The sequence below is a fragment of the Gopherus evgoodei genome, chromosome 8 (assembly GCF_007399415.2).
Source record: "Gopherus evgoodei ecotype Sinaloan lineage chromosome 8, rGopEvg1_v1.p, whole genome shotgun sequence".
Classification (NCBI taxonomy): Eukaryota; Metazoa; Chordata; order Testudines; family Testudinidae; genus Gopherus; species Gopherus evgoodei.
This window is the reverse complement of record NC_044329.1, coordinates 14923535-14947661: the sequence shown is the minus strand read 5'-3', so window position 1 is coordinate 14947661 and position 24127 is coordinate 14923535. Positions and strand designations below refer to the sequence as shown.

The 24127-nt window shown below is 44.1% G+C and overlaps 1 protein-coding gene across 2 annotated transcripts in view; it reads right to left on the bottom strand.

Annotated features, from left to right (window-relative positions):
- Positions 1-24127, bottom strand: part of PDLIM4 (PDZ and LIM domain 4) — a 95987-nt gene that overhangs the window by 40242 nt on the left and 31618 nt on the right. For both annotated transcript variants that reach the window (XM_030573862.1, XM_030573863.1), the window contains one exon: positions 14385-14469. In XM_030573862.1, the coding sequence (XP_030429722.1) occupies positions 14385-14469 (85 nt within the window). The remainder of the gene's footprint in view (positions 1-14384; positions 14470-24127) is intronic.

Sequence of the window (24127 nt, the reverse complement as noted above, 5' to 3'; positions counted from 1 at the left end):
TAAATAACGACAGCATTCAGAAGCCTTTTTCCCCAGACAATTAGGCTCTTTTTGTACTTTTAGGTTAATGGCCACATCAAATGCAGTTTGCCACATAATGTTACAGTAACAATTCCTTTGCTTTAAACTTTATTAACATTGTTATCAGTTACAAAACCTGCACCAGTTTGAAAATCTACATTGGTTTGTATATAACCGCGTTGCCCAATAAATTGGATATGCAACACTGTTAATGTCCTAAATAGTGATATCTGAACTTGAAACCCTGCATAAATACTTTGAATTCACAGTGGCCTTGAAGGCTTCTGTGTGTTTCTACAATTGAATCAGTCCTAGGACAATAAGCTAGAGAGTTCCAATGTGATTGGGAATCTAATGTTGTGCCAGAGCATTATCTCACCCTTTGTTTTCCCCAAAGTGCAAAACAGAGATTTTTCCCCTTTTGCCAAACAATGCACTAAATTATCCTCGAGCTCTCATGCATCAAACGTTTGTTTGTTTGGTAGCCTGCAGTAGCAATGAAGATTTTTCTAAGCAGACATGATCCAAAACCTGCCTTTTCTATATAGCAAGCAAAGTCGAGAAATTCTGGCTGCCCAGTAGACAGGGTTTACTGCTGCTATTTAATATCATGAGGTCAAAACTCATCCCCGATGTTACTTAACTGAAGTTAATAGAGTGTTGCATCAAGGAGAAGTTTGGCCCATGCTGTCAAAAGATCTATGAACTTGGAAAACTGGCTTTAAAATATTAGCCCTTTAAAGTTGGAAAGGGACAGAAACCCTATTTGATAAATTAACTTAGTGGTAAAAAGTCCAATGTTAGAAATTTATTAAAGTTTTGGTCAGATCAAATCCCTTTGAAAATTCATAGAAGCAACTGTGCATGTACATTCAAATATTTTTCAAACGGCACTACTACTTTATAGTACAGTATACACTGCCTATACAATTACACTGTAGAAGAACTACAGGAATAATTTGATATAGCTCTGTTCATAGTACCTCTCATGACATTTCACATTACAGAAGCAAAACAACCAATAAAACCAGGAATGTTAATCATGTGAAACAGGAAAGTGTTGACTAAAGAAAAAGATTTTCATTTTTGAGCTAAACTGCCTCATTGATTCAGCACTTCTATTATCCTCCTGTAAAAGCAGGTTGCAAAGCATTAGCACACATGATACAGATATCAGATGTCTAAGCCTCAAAGATATAGTCAGCTGCAAGTCCCAATTAGATTATCTACACAGTTGCATATTTTTCTTCATATCTAACAAATCTGGAACTAACCCAGTCAGATCTTAATCAGGCAAAACTCCACTGACTTCATATGGAAATAACTGACATAGGAAACTATCTATTGATCCAGGCATTTCCAGTGAGTCCCATTGCCATTGCATAAACATTTTTAAAAGTTTGGATAAAAGAAAAAAAGTTTCATAAAGAACTTTGAAATCATAGGTAACAAGTGTAGCAAGAAGAGGGGAATCAAAGATGGCTGCTTAAAATATTATAGCAGCTATCTCTGATTCTCCTCTTCTTGCTACACTTGTTTTCTATGATTTCAAAGTTGAAACACAAGTACAGTTAAATTCTCTTTTCCTGAGTGACCTAAAGGCTAATTCCTAAATGGTTTAGTAGATATTTAATAATGCTTCTCCAAATCTGCCATGCAACTTTAAACCGTTATAGCTCAGTTACAAATGTTTACTTTGTGAATATCATCTATTCCAGTAAAAATTAACACTGAAAATCTGGTATAATTTTGTTAGCCCAGCACTGAACAGCAGACTCCTTTGTCTTGAGAAGCCAAAAGTCTAAGCTCATACACAGAACAGTTACTATTTAATTTTAACTCAAACATCCTTGGCCTCTCAATAAAGAAGTTCTGTCCTGCAGGGGAAAAACTCTGCAATGTGGCAGGTTAGAGCAGTAGGATATTCCTGGTGCTATCAGAGAACTGGGAAAAGGGCTAATGAAGAAGCTCGAAACTCACTTCTTAGTTTTATCATCCAATGCTCCCACACTAAAAAGATAAAATGAACATGAAATATACATTTAGGGACAGACTGTGGCTAGCCCTGTGCAGGGAAGGTACATAACAGGTGGGAGAGGGAGCAAGGAACAATGCAGAACATGGCTGTGGAATATACCCCCCAAAGAGAAATGGATCAGGTGGGAATGGGGACTATTGTCCTGCCCCTTCCACATCAGCCTGAGGAGCTGTTACATCACATGCTACTGGGAGTCTTCAGGAAAAATCCTGGAGGAGTCAGGAGTCCCCTGGACACTCTTCAATGAAGTGTAGCTCCCTCAATCTCCACTGGAACCAGGGTATCAGGGAGCAGGGTGGGGAAGGAGGCACTGGAACCACAGAGGTACGAACCCTTCACACAGATGGCTCTGGCTTCCACCTGGTCCCTCAAGGTCCACAAAGATCCCAGGGGACCCATGGGGTACTGGGAGAGGTGCCAACATCTGTTCTGTGGGGGTGAGGACTGTCACTCTAATGGAATGATTTGGGGAGAGGAACTCTAGAGAGGCAGCCTCCTGGGGTTTTCTTCTGCCTTTCCTCCCTTCTAGTAGTTGTACTGAAAGATGGTGACCTGGCCCAGTACCATCATAAATCACAGAGACATATTCAAAGGTTGTTTTAATCCCTTCCCTAGGATGATAGAAGTACATAACGCTGTAGAGCTGGGAAAATGAGTTAAACTACTAACACAGTCCATGCCCCCAAAGAGCTTGGTTTAAAGGCATGAGCTGATCCAATAGAAAACAGGGCTGAAGAGTGGCCTTACAACATGAACACTTCACAGAATAGGTGCGTCTTCAGACACACTCAGTTTCATGAAGACCAATCCAATGCTGACAGCCAAGGAAGAGCTGAAGAGTCAGTCACTGATGCCAAGTTTGGTTGGTTGGTTTTTACTACATTTTTCGTGAGCCCAGTGTTGGTCAGATAGTCATGGAGAGTCATGTCTTGTATTGATCCAGGCATTTCTAATCAGCCCATCACCATGGTATCTAATTGCTTCTGCTTATCCACTGAACAGGAACAGCACAGGGCCCCCCTCCTTCTCCCATTGTCCGCGTTATAAAAGACCAGGTCTTTGTCATATAGCTTCTATAGTCATTCATACCAAATCAGAGTGGTAGCATTTTACAGGCACTTTGCAATGTCATAAGTGCAGGGTGACTGAAAGTCATGCCCACCATTTCTAGGGACAAGAGCCTCCTTCAGCCTCAGTGTCTATACAGTCCTTAGCCTTTCTGATAAATCTGACATGGGTGATATCAAATAAGCTAGTACCAGTTCCAATGGTGGTTTTATGATGTGGACCTCTGTCAACTGGGAACTAATTCATATCTTATTTCCTGAGGAGCACCTCAGAGTTGTCAGAGGGCAATAACTTTTGGTCAATGCCATACTGAGCTGGATATGAAAGGCTCTGTGTTTCATTAGCCTCCTAATTCTCTGTTCCAGTTTCTGCTGTATACACAGTTCCACTTCCAAATGAATTTTTGCTGCAGTCATACTAGTGACCAGCCATCTGAACTAACTGTCAGTTAGTGAGAATGGGAGTTTGACCTCACAGTCTGAGACATGAGTTTCCAATCTTCATCATGCCACTAAGCTGTCAATTTTGGCAGCATGTGAGTGGTCAAGAAAATAAACATCCCATTCTTTTATTAGCACCATATGGCTGTATTTTGACTAGAGAGTCAATGCTAAAGAAACTAAGCTCAGTGGACTTTTCAGATACTAATCTAGTTCCTCCACTGGCATTCCCTACTTTCATTGTCTGCTAGAGAATCAGACAGTGGTTACATGTATAGTTACATTTAAAAGGGAGTGAATAGAACAGACGGCGACACTGCAGAACAAACCAAGAGATTCAAATTTTAAATAGTGAAGGCTTCTTTCAGCTACAGAAAATTAATACTTCAAATAACAACATTACTAGTATTTGGATAGCACAAGCATTGTATGACTGTAACTTCTTCAGGGTCAGTCCCATCTCTTTGCTATACATTTGTTTACTATCTAGCACGATTCACAGAGTTTAAGGAAAGAAGGGACTATTCAATGAACCTGACTCCTGCATATCGCAGGCCATTAAATGTCAACCAGTTACCCCTGTTTTGAGCCCAATAACTTGTCTGACCATAGCATATCTTCCTGAAAGGCATCCAGTCTTGATTTTAAGATAACAATGGTGTTGGGGGCCTCTTGGAGTTACCACAGAACAAATAATAAGGACCTGAGGTTTGGATTTGGCTCTGAACTTTCCCCAAGTTTCAGGATGTTTTTTCTTGGTTCACCATAGAGATTGAGCCAGCCACTCAATTCAGATCCAGATATGAACATCAATAACATATGGATCTGTGGTTGTAATCTGAACCCTTCTTTGTAAACACTCTCTCTCTCTCCGGCCTCTCTATTCCATAGGCAAACTACAGTCCATTGGCCACATCCAGCCCGCAGGACCCTCCTGCCCTGCCCCTGAGCTCCTGCCCTAGAAGGCTAGCACCCAGCCTCTCCCCCGCTGCTCTCCCTCCCCTGCAGCCTCAGCTCACTGCACAGCTGGCGCAATGTTCTGGGCGGTGGGGCTGAGAGCTCTTGCCACGCTGCCTGACCCAGTGCTCTGTGCTGCGCGGTGGCGTGGCTGGCTCCAGCCGGGCGCCGCGGCTGCCTGTCCTGGTGATCTGGGTGGCGTGGCTGTAGTGCCACCAACCACCGGTGCTTCAGGCAGCACGGTAAGGGAGCAGGAGGAGTTGGATAGAGAGCAGGGGAGTTTGGGGTGGTGGTCATGAAGTGGGGGTGTGGATAGGGGTGGGGGTGGTCAGAGGGTGGGGAACAGGGGGGTTGAATGGGGACAGCGGTCCCATGGAGGCAGTCAGGAAGGAACGAGGGGGGTTGGATGGGGCAGCATGGGGCAGTCAGGTAGGAGAGAGGGGGCTGGATGGGGCAGCGGGGGTGGACAGGGCAGGGGTTCCGGGGGCGGTCAGGAAGAAGGGGTGGTTGGATGGGGCACAGGTCTGGGGGGGGGCAGTCAGGAATGAGAGGAGGGGTTGGATGGGCCAGTGGGGGGCAGTAACGGGCGGCGGGTCTGGGGGCAGTCAGGGGACAGGAAGGGATGGATGGGGCAGGGGTCCCAGGGGGGTCATCAGGGGACAGCAATCGGGAGGGGGGTTGGATGGGGCAGAAGTCCTGCAGGGGCTGTCAAGGAGTGAGAAGCAGGAGAGGTCGAATAGGGGGTGGGGGCTGGGCCATGCCTGGATGTTTGGGGAGGCACAGCCTCCGCTAACCAGCCCTCCATACAATTTTGGAAACTTGATGTGGCCCTCAGGCCAAAAAGTTTGCCCTCCTCTGACATGGAGAGCCTTCACCACTGCATTCCATCTTGCTGATCTCCTGCCACAGTCTTAGCTTCCTTCCCTGGCATTTTGATAGCTTTCAATTCTGCATTTCCATGTTATCCTATGGGTTCTATTCCAATGCTTGTCTTGTTGTGTTAATCTGGCATTTCCTCCATGCATGTCTGGCCATCTCCATTTTTATTTTGTAACTCCCTCTCCTACTGGTTTCTGTTTGGTCCTTTCCCACAGTTACAGAGTCACAGAATATCAGGGTTGGAAGGGATCTCAGGAAGTCATCTAGTCCAACTCCTTGCTCAAAGCAGAACCAATCCCCAACTATTTTTTAAATTTTATGCCTCAGATGCCTAAACGGCCCCCTCAAGGATTGAACTCACAACCCTGGGTTTAGTCGGCCAATGCTCAAATCACTGAGCCATCTCTCCCCTAGTCCTCTGTGATTTTTTCCTGGTCATCTGATAGTGAGGATTTGTCTAAGGCAGCTGTTTATGAAAACAGTTTAGACAGTAAGGTCATAAGACATCTTCAAGTTTCAGCTCCATACAGTAAGACTGACACAGCAATGGTGTTAAATATTCAAACTTTAGTTGGGAGGGCAAGATTTCTGGTTCTCTAGATCAGCTTTAGAATTACAAAGGGATGTCCGGCTTTTGCTATTCCTGCTTTAAGATCTTCTTCTGTTCCACCTGTCATACTTACAATGTTGCCAAGATATCAGATCTCTTATATGCCAGTCCCAGAAAGTATTACTGGTGTTTCTTGTTGTGTGTTGAATCTCATGTTTTTAGTTTTATCTGTGTTCTCGGTGTTTGTAAACCCTAATTATTATTTGTTAAAGGTCTGTTTTAGTGGGATATCAGGAAAAGTTCCTAATGATGATATCCGTTAGGCTGCAGAATTGAAGCTCTATGGTTTGAGATGACTGCAACCAGACTTCACAAAGCACTAGCAAATAGACTGTAGGCAACAGTCCTTCATTGACAAGACGATCCAATGAGCCATTTCAAATTCTGAGTTCTACAATTCTGACAGCATTAGTTTCCCAGCGACTAGCGTATCAAATTAAAGGTTCTGGGATTAGTCTCCAAAGCTGTCTCCAAAGCTGTCAGTGGAGTCCTGGTTATATCAGGGACCACCTCTCTCTCTCTTTGTGACCAGGAACTTCCTTGGCAATGGAGCTATTGTGAAATGATGGAATTATCAACTACAAGAAGGAGACTTGTGAGAGCTGTCTCATTGGCTGGCCCACAGTTTTTGAACTCCTGCCTGCAAGAGATTAGAATGATTTTGAATCTTGCCACCTTCCAGACGAAGTGACCTTGGCATAACAATAAACAAACACACACTTCTTTGCATGCCACAGTGCAAAGGGGAGAAATCAGGTAGACAGCCTGCTTTTATCATTTTGGGTATGTTTAGACGTTGTGGGGGAAGATGCATTAAAAACACCGTGGTAGATAAAAAGTCCTTACAGCAAATTCCTATTTTTTTTTTAAATTTCCATTTTATTCTTTAAATCCTTCTTTGTTTGGCAATCATTAAAACAGTGAACAGTCAAAGACTTCCAAGCTATCTTTGTTCTAACAAGACAATCTAAAAGCTAACAGAGTAAAACCTTGGAGGAAGGAAATACATGTGCTCCACATTACTGGAAAGCACAAACCTCCAAGATCTTTTCAAGGACAGTCTTCAATCTCTTTTTGTGATTCATGAGCGAGCTTGCATGAAGATCTATTTATTCTTGGGTTTAAAGGCAGATTGCTTTTTCCCAGGTGCACATGAGGTTACTCATTCTGAAGCTAACTATTACTTTACAATGGGTCTTTTCTTTTTGCACTTCAATAAAGACCCTCCGCTAAAGGGTTTGGTTTAACATTACACAGGGATAGCCTTCTGGCACATGGGCCCCTTCCCCAGTGAACATCAAAAGTATTCCTGCAATCAATATAATCCCAGCCTCAGTGGGAACTGGGGGCCTCCTGCAGCTGTAGTGTCCATAGGTATCCATGGCCACTCCTGACATGCTAGCAGTAGAACAGTACATCATAGGAAGTTTGAAGATTAAGACAACCACTTGCATCCCCTAAGGGCTCCGTTCCAATTACTATCATTATTAGTGGTACTGTTGTGCTTGGAAATCCCAGTTATGGACCAAAATCCCACTCTGCCAGGCACTGTACAAAGACAGGACAAAAAACATAGCCTGCCCCACCTGAGCGTGAGTGAGTGCATGCCTACATTTCTTGGCACATAAGAAGTCAGTGCAGTTCTGAGACAGTAGGCTCTTTGGGATAGGGACAGTGTCTATCAACACATTTGTACAGTCCCTACCACAACGAGTGCTACACAGAACCGCTGGGTGGTACTAAGTGTGTCCAGAGACTATGGCGATAAAGTCAAATATTAATTCTGTGGGACAGTTAAAGCACAAGAAATGGCCTATTGTCTTGAAAAAGGGGAGAATTTAGTCCAAGGACATGTTGGAAACAGAGGGTCGAAGTGAGAATTCATCTGCCTTCATCAGATATTTCTACACGTTATCCTGCTGTAAATGTGTCTATGTACTTTCTGACTACGTTAGAGATTTCTAGTTTAGACATATTTGGGGTACATTTTGGTTCATAAAAACATGGTTCTATAATAGATTAAAAGCCCCACTAACTACATTTTATGTAACTTTGCCATTATTTAAAAAGTACCATATGTAATGTACATTAATAGAAAGATCAAATCCAATCTGCTTTAAACCTCAGAAATGTTGTATCTCGCAGTCAAAATGCAGAACATTTGTTCTTAATTTAACACTGTATGCAAAGTTTTGGTCATATCAAAGTCTATCCAAAATATCTGTTGAAATATATTGCCCTAATTGATTAATTAAGCCAGTAAAGACAGAATACAAAGCCAAAGCATATAGATCACCCTATATCTTCAATAACTATAGAATAAATGGTGTCAATGTGACACAACCTCCACGGTAGAAACCTACACACTGTTTCTTTAGAGCTAGCCAATGTTTTCCTAAAATCCTATTCGAGTCTCTTGTTAGCTGAGTTCACCATTTGTTGACCTCTCTGCTGTCAATCTTAATGCCACTTCCTCATTCTTCCCTGAAGAAAAGTCTGCTGTTTTCTCATGTTCCCCACATTTTTTTAATTCTGACATCCATCTTGGGCCAGGTCCAGACTAGAGCTGTAACCGTCCACACTACAGGGTACAGAAAATCGATTTTAAGGGGCCCTAAAATCGATTTCTGTACTCCAGCTAAACGAGAGGTGTAACCCTAATATCGATTTTTTTAAATCAATTTTAAGCTAGTGTGGACGGAAATCGAAGTTAAAGGCCTCCGGGAGGTATCCCACAGTGCACCAGTGGCCGCTCTGCACAGGTAAAGGAACTCTACTGATGGCCAAGTACACAGGAAAAGCCCCGGGAACTTTTAAATTTCATTTCCTGTCTGCCCAGCGTGGAGCTCTCAGCAGCAGAGATAACAATGCAATCTCCTGAGAATAGGAAAAGAGCTCCAGCATGGAACACACAGGAGTTATTGGATCTGATAGCTGTATGGGGAGAAGAGTCAGTACTTTCAGAACTGCGGTCCAGTAGACGAAATGAGAAAACCTTTGAAAAGATTTCTAATGCCATGCGGCAGAGAGGACATAGCAGAGACTCGTTGCAATGCAGTGTTAAAGTGAAGGAGCTCAGATAGGCGTACCAGAAGACCAAAGCAGCAAAGGGCAGGTCAGGATCTGGCCCCAAAACATGCCGCTTCTATGAGGAGCTTAACGCAATATTAGGGAACTGCGCAACGACAACCCCCCTTGTCTGTGGATTCAGAGGTGGGGGTAGTGATCTCTGCCACTGCTGAAGACTTAGAGGACGTCGAAGATGTGGATGAGGAAAAGGAGGAGGACGAGACAGCAGAGAGCACAGAGCATTCAATTTCCCCTAACAGCCAAGATCTTTTCCTAACCCTGACAGAAGTACCCTGGCAGCCCGCTCAAGCCAGTAGCCCAGAAAATGAAGCTGTGGAAGCGTCCTCTGGTGAGTGCACTTTTTTTAATTAAAAGCATAGCTGGAAAGCAAGCGTTTTTTACTGAGTGATTTGCCATGAGTGCTTGCATGCAGTAGCTGGAATTAGAGTTACTGGAACAGTCTGTTAACAAGTCTGGGGATGGAGCGAAAATCCTCCAGGGACATCTCTATGAAGCACTCCTGGAGGAACCCCAAAAGCCTTTGCAGAAGGTTTCTGGGCAGGGCTGCCTTGTTCCGTCCACCATGAAACGAAACTTTACCACGCCATGCCTGGAGCACGTAATCAGGTATCATTGCATGACAAAGCCTAGCAGCGAATGGGCCCGGGGACTGCTGGCATTCAAGAAGCATAATTTCTTTTTCTCTTTCTGTTATCCTCAGGAGAGTGATATCGTTCATGATCACCTGTTAGAAATTAATGTACTTTAGTAAGGGAACAGAGATGACCATTCTTTCGTTTCTGCTGTATTGCTCCAGTAAATGAAAATCTTAACTAACATTTAGCCCTGTGGGGGATGGTAGAATGCTAAACATTCCCATAGGGCGGTGTCTCCAAGCACTTGGCAGCATGAATCATCGCTAGTAATTGCCATGGCAGAGGGGGGAAGGGGTGAGGTGGAAGGTGTTAAACCTACCTCCCAGTACAGCAGAGATGCAGATTGGGGGGGGGGGCATTCACTATTGCCCTCTGCTGAACCTTTTTCATGGCTTAAGAAAAGAATCCAGTGTTATTCCTTTAAGCACTTTGCCTCCAAAGCGTGCAAGCTACCTGATAATAGCAGGGAGTGCAGGTTAATAAAAGCCATTGCATGGTTCACTGCCATTTCACTTACCATTTTCTCCAGACACGGTTTGTGTACTCCCCTGAACTGCGTCTGAGCTGATATCTCAGTCCACAGCCGCAAGCAATAAGTATTAAAAGAATCCTAAGGCGACCTTGTAGTACAGTTACATGCGCTAGGTACGGTGAATAGCGCAGTTCACTGTGAAAGAGTATAACCATTGTTCTGTGAAATGTGTCTCTTATGATTCTTCTATCACTCTTTCCCCCCCACCCCCCACACAGCTGCACATTTCTCCAGCCTCCCTTCTCCTGTCCGACGGGGAGGTCAGATAAGGAGGCTACGGAAGAAGAGGACGCGGGAGGAGATGTTCACAGAAATAATGGCGGTAACCCGTACTGAGAGAGCTCATCAGGGGGACTGGAAACATTTGGTCGCAAAGTACAGGGAGGCTGCCAGTCAACGTGAAGACAGGAGGGACGCTAAAAATGATTTGTGGCGGGAGGAAGATCAGCATTGGCGGGCAGCAACGCTGGAGCTTCTTCGTGATCAGACTGACATCCTTCGCAGTATGCTGGAAGAGCTGCGGGGTCCAGAGTGCCACTGCAGCCCGTGTATAACCTCCCTCAGTATTCACCGTGTCCCACTCCTTCCAGAACCAGGCGTGTAAGAACGCGTGGGGGAAGGCTTTCTGCAACTGCCCACTCCACCCCCGTGGACAGTCCAATCAGAAGGCTGTCATTACATTGAAATGCCCTTTATGTCATGTTTCTTCCCTCCTGTACTCCTCCCAAACCTCTCCCGTGGTACCTTTTCATTTTTTTGACTCTCAGTACATGCTATTCAAAGGCAGTGTGAGGGTGGGTTGTTAATGATAGTAAGCAAGCAGTTCTGGAAGGCTGCAGGGAAGCTAGCTTGCAGCATCAGGAGTTAACACATGGGGAGATGGGTAATAAAGGGGAAATAAACACAGCAGTCACACCGTACCATGGACCATGATAAATCTTGTTTTCAGGGCTTCTCTGATGCGCCTTTTTCTTACCTCTCTCCCTCCCTCCCTTCCCCGGAAAACCCCGAGGTATGAAATTTCATTCAGAGGCTTGATAAAGCAAGCATGAGGGTTGGTTGCTTAAAGGGACTGACTTTTAATAATGAACACAATTTTTTAAGCATATAATAGTAACTTTATTTTCAATAAGCAATCAGTTATGGAAGGGTGCAGGGAAGCTTACTTGCAGCAGCAGGAGTCAAGACATGGGGAGGTGGGTAATAAAAGGGAAATAAACATAGCAGTCACACCGTTCCCTGGTCCATGATGACACTTCTGGGCTCCCTTAACTACCTTTGTGTTCCCTTCCTCCCTCCCTCCCTAACCCTAACCCTTTACTATTCTCCCCCCCAAAAAACCCAACTTATGTAATTCTATTCGCAGGCTTGTAAATGCAAGAGGGAGGGTGCGTTGCTTACAGGGACTGTTTTCTAATAAAGAATTCAATGTTTTCTACAGACAGCAACTTTACTTTCCGTAAGCAAGCAGTTCTGGAAGGGTGCAGGGAAGCTAGCTTGCAGCAGCAGGACTGAATACATGGGGAGGGTGGTAATCAATGGAAAAGAAACTCTGCATTCAAACTGTACCCTGGCCCACGAGGAAGCTACTTTTCAGGGCTTCTCTGATATGCACAGCATCCTGGTGTGATCTTCTAATTGCCCTGGTGTCTGGCTGCGCATAGTCAGCGGCCAGGTGGTTTGCCTCAGCCTCCCACCCCGCTATAAAGGTCTCCCCCTTACTCTCACAGAGATTGTGGAGCACACAGCAAGCAACAATAACAAAGGGGATATTGGTTTGGCTGAGATCCGAGCGAGTAAGTAGCGTTCTCCAGCGTCCTTTCAATCTGCCAAATGCACATTCTATGACCATTCTGCACTTGCTCAGCCTGTAATTAAACAACTCCTGACCACTGTCCAGGCTGCCTGTGTATGGCTTCATTAGCCAAGGCATCAAGGGGTAGGCTGGGTCCCCCAGGATAACTATAGGCATTTCAACATCTCCAACTGTTATTCTCTGGTCCGGGAAGTAAGTCCCTTGCTGCAGCCATTTAAACAGAGTAGTGCTCCTGAAGACACAAGCGTCATGAACCCTTCCTGGCCATCCCACGTGGATGATGGTGAAACGTCCCTTGTGATCCACCAGGGCTTGCAGCACCATCGAAAAGTACCCCTTGTGGTTTATGTACTGGGTGCCCTGGTGCTCCGGTGCCAAGATAGGGATATGGGTTCCATCTATGGCCCCTCCACAGTTAGGGAATCCCATTGCAGCAAAGCCATCCACTATGACCTGCACGTTTCCCAGAGTCACAACCTTTCGTAGCAGCAGCTTAATGATTGCTTTGGCTACTTCCAGCACAGCAGCCCCCACAGTAGATTTGCCCACTCCAAATTGATTACCGACTGACCGGTAGCTGTCTGGCGTTGCAAGCTTCCAGATGGCTATTGCCACTCGCTTCTCCACTGTGAGGGCTGGTCTCATCCTGGTATTATGGCGTTTCAGGACAGGGGAAAGCAAGTCACAAAGCTCAAAGAAAGTGCTCTTACGCATGCGAAAGTTCCACAGCCACTGCGAATCGTCCCACACCTGCAGGACTATGCGGTCCCACCAGTCAGTGCTTGTTTCCCGTGCCCAAAATCAACGAGGAACGGGCAGAACCTCCCCCACAACCATCAGGAGCTCCAAAGCGCAGGGGCCCGCAGTGTCGGAAAACTCGTTCTCCAAGTCCTCATCACTGTCGTCCCCGCACTGAAGCATTCTCTCTTGCATTTCTGTCTCATGGTTCAGCATGGATAGCACGAGAATGCGTGAACTGTTTACAGCATCCGCGATCAAGGATAAGAGCTGACCAGGATCCATGCTTGCTGCAAAATGGCGTTTTCTCACTGCAGCCAGTAAAAAATGCGCGAAGTGACTGTCTGCCGCTTTCAGGAAGGGAGGGGGTGAGGCTGTACCCAGAACCACCCACGACGGGGATTTTGGCCCCATCATGCACTAGGGTAGTAACCCATAATTCCAATGGGCAGGGACCCCTGCAGGAACTGTGGGATAGGTGCCCAGAGTGCAACGCTCCGGGTTTCGATGGACGCCAGGGAACATGGACGCCCAAGATCGATGTAAGTCGCCGTAGTGTGAACGCACAAAATCGATTTTATAAACCCTGCTTTATAAAATCGATTTTGAAACCACCGATTTTAACCTGTAGTGTGGACGTGGGCTTGGAGTGGACTTCATACGGGACCAGGCACAGTTAAGGGAAAATCCATGATCAGATGCTTGCAGCTAGTACTGAAACTGTGTTGCCAGAGATATGCCAGTGGCATGGACACATGGTGTTCATCTTTGGATTCTTTGTAAATGTTGAGGAAAGGTAAAAGATCTTAAAGAAATTTCTAAAACAAAATTGTTGCAGCAATCACCTTAACAGAGTAACAGCATGAACAAGCATGAGTATAGCAAGTAGAACTTTTCATGCCACCAGCTTCTGCAGAATATAGCAACCTACCGTTTTGTAGCAAACATAACCTTCCAAACGGTAACCTAATGTGAACCCACACAGTGTTGTCTTCCTAAGTCTGCAGGCAGACAGTTCCAGTGCCTCTGCTGCTACTGCTCAACATAGTAGATCCTTCACACTGATCTTTAGTTGTGGGGTTTGTTCCCTAGCTATTAGGTATCTTCGTGTAAGGGGATGTGGGTGCTTCAACATGTGGGTAAGTGGGCAGACGGGGAGGGGAATAAGGACACTGATGAGAAGTTAGACTAAAGAAATGTAATAGTGGGGGGCAGATTCTGGAGCAGAGGAAGAAGAGACTGAAAATTAAGGGAAAAGAGATAAAATACAAAATAGAAAAAGCAAGACAGAGAAGAAGGGAAATAGAGAAAAGAAAAGAGGACAAAGACACTGACACAGGCCAAGATGCACCACAGTCTATGATACGACAGACCAGATAACAAAGTGGAGTGAATCCCACAAAGCAAGACGATATGAAACAAGTTAGAAAAACATGTTACATAGAAAACTGGCTGACAATAAAACATGTTACTATTAAATGGCAAGGGGCATTCTTTGGGGACATGAGAGCATGAGTGTTTTTCACAAGGCTAGAAGATAGTTAATAATTGCTCCCATACCTGTGATTCTGACTCTGTGTTGATCCGGTAAGCTTGTGCTTTTCCATCTTCTAGAATATTAGGAGACCAAGTCTTGCCTTCAGCCCTGCAATAAGAATTAAACATGAAAATTAAACAGAGAAGTTTAATGAAGAAATGATTTCACTGGAGGTAATTGAATGCTATTCTTAAGCTCTGCAGAGTTTACATGAACATCACTCAGCAAGAGGTTTGTACCATTTGCTGCCTAAGTTATTCTTGATCCTTTCCACACCATGTGCCTGATAAAGATGACATAATGCTTCAGTTTCTGTGCACAAATGCATCTTCAGCCATGCAAAGCAAGAGCGCTGGAGCAGGCAAATGTCACTGTTCAAAGATTTTCCATAGGCCTGAACACTTTTTCCATGGAGGTGTCCCAGTGTACGGTAGGGATTAGCTCACTGACATATTTCTGTTCAGTTCAATGTACTGAGCACGTAGGACCTGCTTTCTGTGTCTGCTGTTTGTTGGAAAAGCCCCTTGGTCTCCTCTCTACAGCAGAGAATTGAATGGGCATGCACAGGGTCTAGCATATGTATTCATATGTTTCACTGGCATTTCTGAGGCCAAAGAGAGCCTCTTAAGGGGGCTTAAAATTTTCAAAGGCACCTCAGAAACTGAAATGACATGAGAAGAACAGGGAGAGGATTTTCCAAAGCCCCGAAGTCCCATTTTCAAAAGAGAGGAAAGAAGGAATCCTTTGACTTTCAGTGATATTTAAGAGCCTAAGTGCCTATGTCACTTTTGAAAATGGGACTTAGCAGCTTTTGAAAATCTTGGCTCTGGACTTCTCATGCCATTTCAATTTCTCAAGACTGAATACTAGGATCTTCTGTTTGATTCAGTTTTTTTTTTAAAAAGAACCTTGTATCTATTCAGGTATTTATATGACACACCCTGCCCCTGAATCACTGAAATGTCTCCCAAATGGTTATCCTCGCAACACTCCTAAGATAGGATAATATTATCCTCATTTTACAGATGGGGAACTGAGGCTCAAGGAGATCCAGTGATTTGCCGTCACATAGGAAGTCTATGGCAAAACTAGGAACTGAACCTTAATATCCCAGGTATAAGGCTAATGCCTTAACTACAAGGCCATTCTTCCTCACTGCTGAACCTGTGGATCCAAAGGAGCCTACAGTAGCTGTTTCTAACATGTAGTTCAGAGCAGTGTAGACTATTTGTTAATAACACGATCAGATCAATATAGCTATTGTGAATGCAATGCTGGAAAAACATTATTCCAATTTTTATAAAACTGCATTAGTGTGGAGGTGCTGCAGTTTTTCAATAACTAATATAACAGCAATCTTCTGTACTTACATCACACCCTTCCTCCAAGGATATCAAAATGTGCTAACAGCCAGACAAGCTGAGACCCATCAAAGTCATAGGGACAGTTTCTCAGAGCTTTGTTTTCCCTCAGCCCTGGAGTCACCAAGAGCTTGACAAAAGTTAAAGCAGCCTCAGGGCTGCTGCAACTTACACTGGCTGGTAACAAGACTTATCCCTCAAGGGCCATTATGCAGCTGGGGATCACCAGAGCACAAAGCTCCACCCCAAGGCTCCAGCCCACTCTGCCCCTTCCCCCGAGTCTCCACTCTTACTCTGCCTCTTCCCTCCCCCTCCCCCAAGACCTCCAACCTGCTCACTGCTTACCGCCCTCCCCCAAGCACCTCCCCCTAGCTGCCAAACAGCTGATCAGTGGCTACCCGGAACAGTTGTGGCTGGTGGGTGCTGAGCACCCACTACTTTTTTTCCATGGATGCTTGAGCTCCGGAGCATCCATGGAGTTGGTGCTTATGGTGCCAAGTATCTGGTCTGCAAAGGTTTCTGAACAATTTAGCTCTTTCTGAGGGAATTTCCTTAGGAGGGGATGATGGAGTCCAAAGATTTCATTTTGCCCCAGTCATTTTAACTTGAAGGAATCTGTTGCCTGGGTCTGCCTCTCTATCTTCATCATGTGCTTTATTCATGCAACACAGAACTTTCTGTATAACCTCAGGGGCCACGTGCAGATAATTTTTGGAAAATGTGGCAAGTTTGTTTAATCTAATAGGTGTAGCTTATTTGCTGCAGCCAAGAATCCCTTCGCTGGACTCTACCCCCAATTTGCCACACACCACAGCTGAATTTCACTGAATTATTTGCAGCATCTCAGTTTGGAAAACAAGAAATGCACAGTTTTATCCCAGGAATGTTTTACTTGAATTCTTCCCTATTTTCTGTCTTTTGCTAGAGGCATCCCCTTATAAACCTCTGCAAAAAAGGGCCTGATCCAAAGCTCAGTGAAGTCAATGCAAAGACTCCCATGGACTTCAACAGGCTTCGAACACGCCCCAAAGCTCCAAGCTTTTATTTTTCCACATTGTTTGCTGCCTCTGAGTCTAGTTTTTGCAACACAGGGACACATTTTTTCATAGCTGGACATTTTACTCTAATATAACTACCTGTACAAACGCCTCCCGACTTAGTTCCGGAAAGCCTTCCATAACTCAAATTTTGCGTAAGCCGGAAATCTATACCCGCACATTATGCAAAAATTTCCACAACTCGAAAATCCTATTTCTGGTTTATGGAACTTTTTCCGTAAGTGCAAATTTGCGTAAGTCAGGTCTTGCGTAACCTGGGGAGCATCTGTATTATAATGACTAGATGCTGGGGAGAGGAACCCCCCTTGTAACTCAAGTCTGTCCCTAGAAATGTTTTACTGTTCGGCATCCCTTGTCCTAGGGGTGGCTGATCCTCCCACGAATCTTAGCATTCCTAACACTCCTAGCTTGATCTTTACCATAATCTACTGCTGTGTGTTTGCTGCTTCTACTTTGAGTATTTTATTTTGAGGTGGCAAAACAGGAAAATATCTAGGTACTTTGGTTAAGGGTGTGGTGGGGGGAAAGGACCATCATAATTTCATTCTTCCCCCCCGCAATAAATTAGTTTGACATTTGTTCAGATGGGAATCAGACAGTTATGAACTTCCTGCTCTGATCTGCTTTGAAGACCAAATGCCAAATGCAATTTAAGAAGAATCTCTAAGATTGCAACAAATCCAGCAAATAAAAGAGGAAGGATTCATGAAGTGATTTCAGTTCTGAAAGATAAAGTGATAAGCAAAAGGATGTTCTCTCTGCCTTAAGCTGCCTAAGGGATATAGTCATTGCTAAATGCCGAACTGTGATTTCTCAGTTCTCCCTGACTCAGAAACAAAGAGCTCCTGTTGCGTGTACCAGGAAAACTAGGATTAAGTTTCCCAAAACCATTCAAGGTTTCTTTTTAGATGTATCATGAAAGATAGGGTTGGAATTTAGTCCCCAGTTCACACATGAAATCCTATTTGTGGCTGGAGCTTTTTAAAAAAAAAATCAAACGAGACTTTTTCTCCATATCAACATTTCTGGCCCATAAGAAAAACTGATTTCTGATTTCAGCAGCATCAGGGTTTGGCCTGAATGGAAGATGATTTTGGTTTTAGCACTTCTACCAAATAACTATCTAGAAGGGGCCACACTGGGCAAAATTCTGATCTCAGTGACACTTACAGAGTTACTCTGCATTTATACCAGCGTGGCCCAATGTCTGCAAGGAGGTGCTGTAGACCAGAACTAACTGAAAAAAACCCAGCAAATAAAAGTTTGAAATGTGGAAAATGTTGACCTGTCCAGACAATAACCCTAAGACACACCCGAATCCCCACAGAAATGCCCAATTCCAAGCTACTTCCGTCCTACTCTGGGGCCTGCGTGTGCTTGGCCTGTCTGCAGATGTTCAGTGATTGGTGAAGGGACGCAAGCAGCCTTTATTCCGTTGCATAATCTGCGTAAGAGCCAGGCCAAAGTTGAAGGGCTGCTCTCACTGAGCCTACATGGGGGCACACAGAGCCCCATTAAGGAGAGGTCCTTAGTTCTAATGCTACTCTGCACTTGCCCACTGAATGAGGCCAGCAGCATGCAGAGGGGAGTAAGCTGCACTCCATAAAGAGGTAATAGTAGCAGACCCATTCCACCCTATTTCCCCAGAGCAGTGGGGAGCTCAGGAAGGAATCTTAGGGTCAGGGCAGCTCCATGCCACCCCCAAAGCAAGACTGTGCCTTAAAGCACAATTGAGCCCTTGCTGTATGTAACAAAAATCAGACTTTTCTAATGTAGTAGGTGACAGATTAGGCCTCTCACTTGTCTGTTTCTAGTAGGCTGCTTAATTCACAGCTCAGGGCGGGCAAAGTGTTTTCAGACATGCTGCATTATGTCGAAAGGAATTAAAGTCAGGTATGCAGAAGTCAATACCTTGTATCAACAATACTCTACTTTAATTGAACATCTTCTACAACTATACTAAGAAAATAATTCTACCTGCATTCTGTCATGCCTTCAATATATAGTTCTGTGGGAACAGAGCCATTGACAAGACATTATTAAAAAGCCAGAAGAAACTGTAGTCACCCTTTATCCTGCATTATAAATTTTTTGTCTAGTTGACTCACTGTAATTTTAGAAAAATTGCTTGCATACAGTCACATATTTAACAAAAGCTTTTTCACCTGTTAACAATTTGAAGATTTGCTTTAAAGTCATGGGAATTCCTGGATCTTACTGTATTTCTAATTCCTCCACCCCCTTGCAAATAAAATCTTAACATTTGGGAAAAAGGCCAAGGACAGCCTTGGACGCTGCAGTCCTTTGTTTAACAACGGAACAGGTGTGACCGTGCGCAGCAGCTGTGCAAGCTTCCCAACACAATCATACCATTGTGCCCGATCCCTGGCCTGCCAGGGTCACCTTTAGGGGTGAGGGATTAGTTCAGTGTCCACGTTCATCAAGACATTTGCATCTCTGATTAGATGACAAGTAAACAGAGAGTGTGGGTTTTATGATATGGACACTCGTCCACTAGGAACTGGACTGAAAACACCAGCTGCTACAGCTACTGCTCATAATCCCAAGGGATAATTTCCCTTAGGTAACTACAGAATGTTGTTCAATTACTACAAAGCCACAGAAGACTATCCTCTACCTCAGCAATAGAGTTAAAAAGTCACACAACCAGATAAACATGGATGGGAATTGGAAGGAGTGGGTAGGAAAGAAAATTTATGGAATATTGTCTAGGAATCCTGGGCTGCTCAGAAGTTAGATGATTCCTTCCCTGAGGTGAGTTAATTTTATGGAGTCCAGTTCAGCAAAGCACGTAAGCATGTGCATAACTCTAGGCATCTGCTTAAAGTTATGCATATGTTTAAATTCTCCCCTACTTACCAAAGCACTTAAGTGCACACTTAAAGTAAAGTACATAGTCATGTCTGTTTTTCAGGGCACACTGAGAGTAGCTAATCCAGCCCTGGAGCTTCAGGATTCACAAGCAAGTTCCTGTGACTTGGGAAGTACAGAACTCTTGGGCTCATTCAACCACCTTGCCTTTTACAGAGCACTTCAATAACTTTCTGTGGAGATGGAGTTTGACTTCCTCCGCCCAGCTAAACTGGTACATTGCCTTCTGGGCTTTGCACATCCAGGAAGGCTGTGGATATTTTTTTGCTGGATCACACCCTGAGGAGTTCCAAAGGAGACGCTGTGATTCATCTTTTTTCAGTGGCACATCTACTGGAAACTTGGGACCGTCACATATAGTAATATTTCCCATATCCCAGCAATATTACTGCATGATTTCCAGCAATTGTACCGAAGACATTACCCTCCAGGGAGCCTTATTAAACTTTTACAGTATTGGAAACAGTCAGAATGCAAAAGGAAATTGACCATGCAAAGTTCTGGAGAGTTTTAGGGGCCATTACCAGGCCACCTTTTGCGAGCACACAGTCAGTGCCTGTCCATTTGAGGTAAAATTAATCTCACACAGAGAACCAGCAAGGCCTCTCAAACCTGCCTTAAGTGGAACTTAAATGGTGCATAGGCTTCATGCTGGCCCTTTGCACTGGAGTGAATGATATTCTTTGATAGAACTGCATGAGTGAGTAAGGCAAGCACAATCTGGCTCTTAATCTTTGCACAAGGCTCCAGATGACATCAATGGGAGTTCAACAGCAGGGCAGAATTTGGCTCTTCATGATTGTTAACCGCAGCTCTAACCTTTGGTTACACGTCTAAAAGAGACTGTAAAAATGGCACTACTGGGTTCCATGTGTATTCTCTCCCTAGTAATCATATCAAGTCTGATCTGGGTGCCAGTAAAAAGCTGGAATTCCTAACTCCCGCAAACTCATCCTGGCTCTGAAATTCAAGGTGCGATCATTCTGCATCGGGAGCTCAGTTAGCTATTCTGCTGATGATGCTGGAGGCAGAATGGAACCCCTTTTACTCTCCCATAGCTGTTGGTTCTGGAGGGCAAACAAGAGCAAAAAGCAGTAAACATTTATGTTTGACTCTGAAGTAGGCCTGTTAGAATGAGAGGTTTTGGTAAGTGGCATTTTAACATAGTTACTTTTCAGACTAATGCAATTCAGTTCAGGACAGTACAGAAAAATCAATTAAAGATGCATATGGTGCACCTGTTCCACCTCTGGGACACAGGAGAACCACGATTTCAGGAAAAATGGATACTTGAGGTAACAGTATGTATGTGTGATTACACTGCAAAGTAACCCTTCCAAGCTATTTTACACTGAAAGTACCCCAACGTTGGATCTCATAGAAGTCACAATCTAGAAATAGTTTAGGATAAAAAAAAAATCCATTGTGCTCCTTCAATCTGACAAAAAGTAGAAATATAGGAAGTTGAAAGGCAACTTGAAATCTACATAATATGATTAACCAAGGTCTGCCTTTTACAGCAAAATTTAAGAATTTTTTTTAGGCAAGATATCTATTTTCAAGAGTTCATATATAGAGCAAAATATATTCTTTGGGATGAATCCTTGTACTTGTCAGACTTGCAAACAGTGAACTGTTGGCTATTTGTGTGTACTATATAATGTGTTTTGTGTTCTAGTTCACAGAATTTTTAGGTCTTGTGCCTTCAACTCATAGTCTTCAATGGGAGTTAAGAGTGCTCAGTATATTGTAGGATCATGTGATTTATTCAATCAACCCTGGCAACAGCAGAACTCTAGTATTAACAGGCTATAAAGGGAAAGGAGTGTGAGGGTGTGACAGCATAGCTAGTTTTTCCCCATTTTTGTCTATTACAGACAAAATGTATGTATGAACTAGGAAGGCATGCTCTATATGAGACAGAGCATGCCTTCCTAGTTCAAGCTTCTTTTCGTTATTTGTATAACTCAGAACCACCTTCTATTACAAATAAATGAACCTGGGCAAGATTTACCATACAATGATTTTATCATCAATTTACTTTTTAAAAAAAAATTAAAATCTCTGGCCTCCAGTCAAATGCAAAGGTTTGATGATTAAATATCAGAATGTCCATAGAGCATTTCTGCGAGAAAGAACTCTGCACGCCATGCTGAATAATAAAAATAACCTCTTCTTTAAACAGCTGGCATAAACCTACCATTTTACTCTCCTTTGGCAATCTCAGGATGATGAATGAGCCATATATTACACTACCTTGGCTCCAAATTTAACAGGAGGAGGAAAAGATGACCTAGAAGCATGCCAGCTGAGTTATAAGATGTCATACTAAATTGTTCTGCTAAATCTTCATTTACACCCTCGTTTACTTTCTCCCACATAAACCAGAAGACGTGCCATTAGTAGCCTACTAAACCCACTTGAACTCTTGCCCTTGGATCTGAAAGCCATTAACCATGACCCTAATGTCTGCCCCCTTTCATAGGAATGCCTAGGTAATTTCTCATACATTACGTCAGTAACCACATGTGAAACAGTTATACAAGCTGGCTTCATTCAGGGGCTGAGGAATATTTTCCTCTGCTTCATTTCTGAACAAATGGGCTACTGTATTACTTTGTTTGCCCTAGCATGGGTGTCCTTGAATGGCCTCACGCACCAAAGGGAAAATCCTACTCTTGCTGAAGCCAGTAAGAGTTTTGCCATTGACTTCAGTGGGAACGGAATCAGGCCCCCACATCATAGACAGATAGAAAGCAGCCTCTTATAAAAACATGGTATAGTCCTCTAACTGAGGACAGATCAGAGATTAAACACATACCATACAGCCTTGCACTGGAGTCAGTACGGAGGCAGACAGCTCCAGCTGGAGCTAGAGGAGACATTGTGCCTGAGACAATATTGGCTCCTGGAGCTCCACAAAGCCTCTATAGCAGCATTTCTCAACCTTTTTGATACCAGGGACTGCCTTGCTGCCTTCCTCAACTGCGTCTGGGAGATCTAAGGGACCAGAGCTGGTCCACAGACTGGCTGTGGAGAAACACTGTTCTACAGCATCATTGAAAAGGCTGAAACATCCATTCCTCAATGCACATGGCCAGCCCAGCTTTCCTTCCTCATGCTCTCTGGAAGGAAAGTAACACATAGTCCTTGTGGATGGGATAGCACAGGTACCAAAGGAATCTCCTTGCACCGTCTCCCCTTCCTTGAAAACTGGTGCAGGACAGGGCACAAACTTGTCAAGAGCTTCCCATTTATGTCTATTGAGGGCAATGGTAGCAGCATCAGCCCCTCAGTCTTCAGTTCCAATGCAATTATGTATCCACTGGTATCACCAGCTTGTTTCCTATTGAAAGAATGCCGCAAATCTTAGGCAACTGTAAAGAGAGTGGATGCCATTTGGAAAAATGAAATTTCGAGTGCTCTGCCTTCTTCTGGCTTTGAAATCTATAAGCAGTCTGGACATTCAGCTAACAGTATCTTCTAGCCACTGCTTCTCCCAGCACTGCTTCTTAACATGCTTAGCGCAACAAGCCTCAGGTGACACATGACAGGATTACGCACCGAATTTGGTCAGCTGGATGGATCGTTAGCTTCCCTGGAGTGGGTACCAATGGAGAGTACAATGTGAACACTGATCCATACCCTGCCTCCCAGGACTAAAATAACTAACAACCACCACCTCTTATCTATACTCGATCAGGTCAAAACTCAAAACCATTTTACAAAACTACAGCAACCAAGCTGGAATCAATACTTTCAAAATTGGGTCCCCAAACGTAGGCACCTGAAGTGGGGTCTGCACGTTGCCGAACACACTTTACTCCTGCCAAAATCAACTGAGGGTGCTTGGCACCCTGTAGGAAGGCACCTTAAACATTAACCCACCTCACAAACTGGTCTGATTTTCAGCGCATCCACCGTTCTGTTTGAGTTGAGAACCTCTGAAAACCACTCAACACCTCTAACAATAAAGACACTTATTTAGGTGGCCAACCCTGGGGATGCAAGCATTACTTTTTGGTGACCAGGAGGCTGTATCACCACCAGTCTTGGGACACAGATCTGACAATCCTTCTATGCTTTGAAGGTAGAAATGCCAGTTTCCACATGGCACATGCATTAAGACAGTGAAGTTAACTCATGCCCAGTCATATACAATATCAGGTGTGCTCAAGGGGGACTTAGGTTATGAGTGTTATGAGAACTTCCTTACAGTCCTCCTTTTAAAATCTCAACCAGGGGTTTCATCCCTGATACTCTGAGATGCAGCACAGTCACTTTTGTCTACACTGCTGTTCCCCTTGCACCTCAGTTGTTTTTCGCTGCTTGACAACATAGCTCCTCCAGGAGTCCTGCTGCCCAGGATTTCCCCAATTGCCAGGTGTCTCCAAAGTCCAATTCTGGAGGTTTCTACAGTTGGCAGACAATGAGGGGAAGTGCATCACCCTTTCC